Source organism: Acanthisitta chloris, unplaced genomic scaffold, assembly GCF_000695815.1.
Source record: "Acanthisitta chloris isolate BGI_N310 unplaced genomic scaffold, ASM69581v1 scaffold20682, whole genome shotgun sequence".
Taxonomy (NCBI): domain Eukaryota; kingdom Metazoa; phylum Chordata; class Aves; order Passeriformes; family Acanthisittidae; genus Acanthisitta; species Acanthisitta chloris.
The window spans coordinates 10,177-17,006 of record NW_008660144.1 but is presented as its reverse complement, the minus strand read 5'-3'; the positions used below and the strand labels follow the sequence as shown (position 1 = coordinate 17,006).

The window sequence follows — 6,830 nt, the reverse complement described above, 5'->3', positions numbered from 1 at the left end:
CAAGCTTTGCCCAAGCAGGGGTGAATAAACAAACAGATTTCAGCTTTACATTTGCATTATTAGAAAAGGCAGAAAAAAACCAAACCAAACCAAACCAAACAAAGAAAAAACACTAAAATAAGGAATAAACAAACAGATTTCAGCTTTACATTTGCATTATTAGAAAAGGCAGGAGGGAAAAAAACCAAACCAAACCAAACAAAGAAAAAACACTAAAATAAGAATTGCTACAACCTACACTATAGAGCAGCTAACAGCTATGACCATCAGCAGGGGCAATCCATCACAGCATCTCACAGACACTGCCTGCCTCCCTCCCTCCCCAAAGCCTCAGGGCACCATGCTCAGCTGCTCTGCCTGCCCAGAAAAGCCCAGACTGGTATCAGAGACTTACATTACTGATGCCAACATCAGAAGACTCCAAGGAGAGGGAAGTGCTGCAGGGAAAGGAGAGCAAACAGCAGGTCAGACACAAGGCATTGACCAGAGCTCACAGACAGACTTCAGCCACCTCCCAGTGCAGAGTTACTCAGCCCAAGGGCAGGGACCCCTGTGAGGCATCACCCACAAAGGGTAGAAAAAGCAGGGACTGCCACACTTGCAAGAAAAAAAATAGGAAAATAAAAGCTCCACGTGATTTTTATTTGCTTGTCAAAGAAGCAGCACTGCAGCAGGGCACACACAGCTCCTGGCTGCCCCTTCCCTCTCCCTGCCCAGGTTATTCACCTGCAGAAAGGAGTCACCTCTTGGCCAGCTAAGAGCACAGCTTCTAGACCCTGTGGCAGGGAGGTTGGAACTAGATGATTTTTAAGGTCTCTTCCAACCTAAACCATTCTGTGATTCTATGTAAAAACACCCAGTCTGGATTTAAGGACCTGAAGAATTTGCTACAGCTCCTCATCCATCACTGCAATAACACGACTATCCATTCCTAAAATGGATGCTTTATTTCCACTTTCAATTTCTCTTTTCTACTTCTATTGAATCTTGTTATACCTTTGTCTATTGAATTAAAAGCCTTTTGATGCATTTCTATTCCCTATATCGCTGCATCCAAGCTATGCCAATTTTGCTTCTAAATCCAGCTCTTTGACAAGCTAAATGGCCTGAAATCCTCAAACCTCCTGCTATAAGAAATGCTCTCCAATCTTTAATCATACCTTGACTGGCATTAATGACAGCACTTTCCTTTACTCCTTTATCACTCAAGTCCAATATCAGGCATTTCAAACCACTGCCCAGGATCAAAGCCAAGCTGACAGTCTTACAATTATTCAGGTTACCTCATTCCTCCTTGTTATAAAACTGACACACTTTTTCTCCAGCCTCCTAAAACTTTCCAGCTGCTGTAATCCTTCCTGAACCACCCTGCCCACCTCGTGCCATCAACCAGGTATGAAATTCTCAGATTCAGGAAATGAAGTGTCTGGTTTACAGACATTGAAAATATTTCAAGTCAGTGGCCCCAAAGCAAATGTCACAAGGCAGAGAATGTCACCAGCTGGTACAAGGGGGCCAACCTACCTGCCCAGGGACAGCCTCAGCACCAGTCTGCCTCCAACAATCGACACACGGACATTCAGAGCAAGGTCCTGGCAAGCAGAGAGATTGAGGATCAGCACATAGAGACATTCCCATCCCAGCCACCAGTCCCTCAGCTGGCTGCACACTGCAGCCCTTGGAGGTGTCTCCATCCACACTTACAGCTTTCAGCAGCAGAAGGTTGAGGACAGATCCATCTATACGGTTAATGAACACCTGAATCAGGACTCCAAGCTCAACGGTGGCTTTGTTTTCTTCCAAGAGGATGAGTGGGTTTCCACCCAACATCAGCTTGATGCTCAGAGGACTGGTCCCACGGCAGACAGAGCACTGTGGGAATTGGGGACACATGGAGGTGGCTACTGGCACCCCACACACCAGCCAGGCAGGGGACTGGCAGTCCTCAAGCAGACTCTCACAGCCCCATAGCTCCACAGGGCTTCCCACTGTTGGAGAATGGCAGGACATGATCCTGGGTAAGCACCTGGGGAAGGCTAAAAAGGGCAAGGACACAGTCCCCTGGGAATGCACAGACACAGTCACCTGGGAATGCAGTGTACAAGGAGGGCTCTAGAGATAGTAACTTATATATATAGATAGGGAGTAACTCAGCTGGGCAGATGGCAGGGGTAAGTCGTCCTGGAGTGTGAGACAAACAAGTTCGAGACAAACAGCTAGGAATGCAGCCAAGCCTGGGAAAGCAAGAGATAATCCTCACAGCTGCAGCTGCAAGTAGGGAGAGTACCTGAATGCTATCTCTAGAGCTTAGCCAATTATAAATGATTGATAGTTGTATGCCTGTCATGGCCTGTATAAGAAAGAGCCTGTCGGACAATAAAGTTGGAGCTTGCTGTATCACCCACACGGAGTCGGCCGCTTGCTTCCCCGCACGGAACCTTCACCTTTCCCAACATCCCCCGAGGTCACATAGACCTTGGACAAGCTATATGTACAGAGCAAATAGGTCCAGCAGCATGGGTTGGCTCTCCATGCTGTGGGCATAAGGAGCTGAGGAAGGAAAGGGGGACATGGAGGGGGCTGTGCGTGTCAGAGGGTTCCCAGGAATTGGGAGATACCAGACAAGGAAACAGAGATGCCAGATATTTATCAGCTCTCTCTGTCGATGGCTATGAGCTGTGAGAGAAGACTTTTGCCTGCTTAGGGAGTGGGAGGAGGCTGGAACAGCCGATGGCACACCGGGCAGAGGCTGCCAAACCCCCAGTCCCTTTGCCTGCTCCCATCAGCTGGTTGGGCAGCAGGGCAGCCTCAGGCCGTGCTGGTGCAAGAGGAGGGGAGCAGAAGACTGGGGACCTTTGGCAGCAGCATGTCTGCATGTCCAGATGCATCCCTTGGACAGCTCAGACCTGACAGTGTTTCCACAAACCCTCATGCCAGAACAAGTTACTCACCCCAGCAGGAGTGATGGTCCACATGGCTTCCTGCAGACGGCTGGCACCAGAGAACTGTGGGAACAGAAGCACCAGCAGCCCTGATGAGCACTCCAGCCGATTTCAGCAATACCTGTCCTGCCAGGGTCACCCCCTCCCACTTGTGCCGCTGTTCCCAGACAGCTTGTCCACATTCCGGGGGCCAGTTCACTCTGTCATTCTGTCCCCAGCAAAGCCCCAGGTGGCTAAGTCTCATGCAGACGGATCTTAAGCAGCACCCCAGGCCTTCCACTCTCTCCACTGCTCCCCAGCTGCTCCAGTGATTCCCAGTCAGTCATTGAGGTGAGAGCACCCAGCAGTGGCAGATGATGTCACCCAGAGGCTTTCAACACCTTTCAGTGTGTGTACTCCTAACATTTCCCATTGGAAGCACAGATCAGAGGCACAGGAGGTGCAAGCTGCCAGGGAATGGCACTGCACACACACAGTGGCTTTTCTTAGTGCCATGTTGCAGATTCCTTGACATGAATCACAACCTCCAGGAGTCCATGCCACAACCAGTACACAACTGGTCTCAACAGGTATCTGTGGGGTGCCCACACAGAAACAAGCATGGCTGAGCAGTGCAGGTGCTATCACAGCTTTCTGAGAAGAGCAGGAAGGAGGCAGCTCTGGGGCTCAAGCCTTGCTGGTAAGCACACACACAGGGACATGCACACACAGCCCTGAGAGCCAGCTGTGCTGGACATGCCACGAACAGCAGAGCAGAACCAAGGCCAGGCTGATGCTGTCCCTTGTCACCCCCTCTGGCATGAAGGACAGGTGGTGCTGCACTCACCACGTCTGGCGCACAGGGGAAGGTCTGTGGTGGCATCTGGAGCAGGAGGGTCAGGACTGCGTTGAGGAAGCTCTGGCGCAGCGCCAAGAGCAGGATCCTGTCCAGCAGTGGGGGCAAAGCAGAGGGGGATGAGTCGTGGGGAATGATGCTGCCTCCCACCTGCTTCACTGCACCCTGCAAAGAGAGGTGGCATGGATGTCAATCCCACTATCAAACCACGAGGCATGCCCAGATCTCAAGATGGGAGTGCAGGGCTGGTGCCAGCTGAACATCTCCCCTCTCACCAGAGCTTTGGGGAAGCACTGGACTCAGAGCAATTCCCTCTATATTTCATAGATGACAGGAGCTCATAAAGGTGAGTTACTGAAGTCTTCTTAGATATAACATGCTTTGGCCAAATCAAAACTCACTGCTTCCAGCCATCCTTGAGGTCTCATTCCAAGCACAAATGAGGGGTGATGGTGCTTACCCTGGCAGACCCAGCCCTCCAGCACCTCTGACTTCATGGAAACCCACATTGACACCATCTCCTGGCTAAGGAGACCATCTCTGACCATCCAGGGGGAGTTGGGGTGGCAAAGACTCATCTCGATGAGGTGACTGCACCAAAGCCAGCACAGCAGTGTAGGTCTCATGGGCTACAGTGTACACTATCAGCCCTTGCTCCTCTTTAGTGTGCTCATGTCCCAGTTGCTTCTCACCAGCCACTTGCTTTTATTTAAGCTTTCCTGTTTGAAAGTAGTTTGCTTTTTGCTGGATTTCTTTTTCCCCCCAGTGAGACAGAAGCAAAAATATATCCATTAACCTGGTTTAGCATTCACCCACCACAGAGACTGAATAACGAAGGCAAAAAGCACCAACACTAGGTCTGCAGGGTGAGAGAGAGGAAGAAAACTGCTCATCCCAAGAGAAGCAGAACTGCTCATCCCAGCAGCTACAGCCAACAGACACACAGCCTCAGGCAGTCTCAGGTTAAGTTTGTAAACAGAGCAAATGAAAAGCACACACAGTCACTTAGTGGTGATTTGGATAAAGATCTGAATACTTAGGATCTTCCATTTCCAGGACAAGTCATTAACCCAGCTCTTCCATGTGGTTCTACAGCTCACACAGCCACACTCAGAGGGTCCTAGTGTCCAGTGTTAACTTACATCTAAATCCAGCCCAAGGAACTTGCCAGAGGTAAAGGGGACACTGGCCAGCTGGTAGTGGATCGTTCCTGCTGTGCCAACTGGGATCACGGCTACATGCAGAAAAAAGATTGTTACATCAGGAAATAAGCAGCAACACAACTCCTCCCCAACTTTGCAGACCACCAGCCCCAACACCTACAAGCTGGCCTGAGCATTCACTGCTGCAAAGTGCTCACTGCTACTCCAAATGGCCAAAACATCCCCAAATTCAGCTTGGTAGGATCTGCCTTTAGGATATAGCCCAAAAAGAGTGGGAACTGTTCACTTAGAGTGCTCAGGTGTGAATTCAAGGTTCAATAACAGCCCTGCAGAAGTGTTGGACTTCTCCTGATGGATTTGACTTGGGGAAGGGCCTTCCCACCATGGAGAGCATGGGGAAGCAGCACCTCATCCTCCACAAGAACACACCATTGAGAGTGCCCAGGAGCTGGATGTTCACAAGGTTCATCACAATGTCAAGTACAGGACACAACTGCAACACAAAGCAGAAATGTGACCACTCAATCACCCTCACCACCATCACCCCATGGTCTGCCCAGACACCCTTTTTTTCATGTAGATCCACAGGGAAACAGTGCTGCATGGCACTAGGCACAGCAGGGATGCTGTGAGAGCCTTGGGGGCAGTGGAGCATCCCTGGAGCTGTGGGACCACACAGAAGGGGTCTGCTTTGATCTGGGGAATATCTCCAGCATTATCCCACCAGCAGCAACCCATTGGAGCTGCCAGGATGCCCAGGGGCATCCCTGCCCTGAAGCACATGCCAGTGACATGGGAGAATAACACAGAAAGGCAGTGCAGCTTGCTGTGACCTCAGAACATGTTTTTCCCAATATCTCTGTGTTTCAGCTGTGAAAGGAGAGCAATGTTCAGCCATACCAAAGCAGGCAGAGTCGCTGTCAGCTGGCGAAGCACTATCTCATTTACTGACAGGGTGAGTAAGCTGAAAAGGAAAGACAAAAAACCTCCCAATCAGTACAAATAAAGCTCCAGGATGGGACACCAAAGGATCTCAAACCTTCATTTTACACCCTACTATGTCCTTAGTGATTCCTTCAGGGCCACTGCTATGGTTGATATTGGCCAGAGCAGGGGCTGGGGAGAGTGCCAGGGGGTCAAAGACGCCACTCACCCCACTGAGAGGAGAATTGGACTCATTGCTGAGAACCACAGAATCATTAAGGTTGGAAAAGATCTCTAAGATCATCAAGTCCAACCGTCAACCCAGCACTACCACCATGCTCACGATTAAACCATGACCTCAGGTGCCAAAACCACATGTTATTTTAATACTTCCAGGGATGGTGACTCTACCACCTCCCTGGGCAGCCTATTCTAATGATTGACAGCCCTTTCCATGAAGAAATTTTTCCTTCAGCACCTGTGGGGCACAGATATCCCTGTGCAAAAGGAATGAGCCTCACCAAACCTGTGTTTGGTGTCTCCCTCTGGTATTTAAATCAGTGCTGTAGTTAAGGGAAGAGGGAGCTGTTAGGAAATATCTTCATGTTAGTTACTTGGAACAAACAATTTGCATCTGGAATAACAAGAGGAGAAATCTGCTGTGTGACATTTCCACGCTGCTGAACAGCTCGCCCGGGACGTGCGGTGCCTGCAGCAGCACAGAGCCAGTTACGTCTGATAATCAATATTATTTAAATCAGTGCTGTAGTTAAGGGAAGAGGGAGCTGTTAGGAAATATCTTCATGTTAGTTACTTGGAACAAACAATTTGCATCTGGAATAACAAGAGGAGAAATCTGCTGTGTGACATTTCCACGCTGCTGAACAGCTCGCCCGGGACGTGCGGTGCCTGCAGCAGCACAGAGCCAGTTACGTCTGATAATCAATATATTTCTGTTGGGTTGGC

General features: G+C 49.9%; 1 protein-coding gene across 1 annotated transcript in view; it reads right to left on the bottom strand.

The window, feature by feature from the left end:
* Positions 1-6,830, bottom strand: part of LOC103797499 (BPI fold-containing family B member 4-like) — a 10,874-nt gene that overhangs the window by 1,243 nt on the left and 2,801 nt on the right. Inside the window, exons 5-12 of the mRNA XM_009069718.1 lie at positions 5,841-5,904; positions 5,370-5,433; positions 4,920-5,011; positions 3,769-3,942; positions 2,952-3,005; positions 1,705-1,872; positions 1,525-1,592; positions 395-437 (exon numbers count right to left, since the gene is read on the bottom strand). Coding sequence (XP_009067966.1) covers positions 395-437; positions 1,525-1,592; positions 1,705-1,872; positions 2,952-3,005; positions 3,769-3,942; positions 4,920-5,011; positions 5,370-5,433; positions 5,841-5,904 — 727 coding nt within the window. The remainder of the gene's footprint in view (positions 1-394; positions 438-1,524; positions 1,593-1,704; positions 1,873-2,951; positions 3,006-3,768; positions 3,943-4,919; positions 5,012-5,369; positions 5,434-5,840; positions 5,905-6,830) is intronic.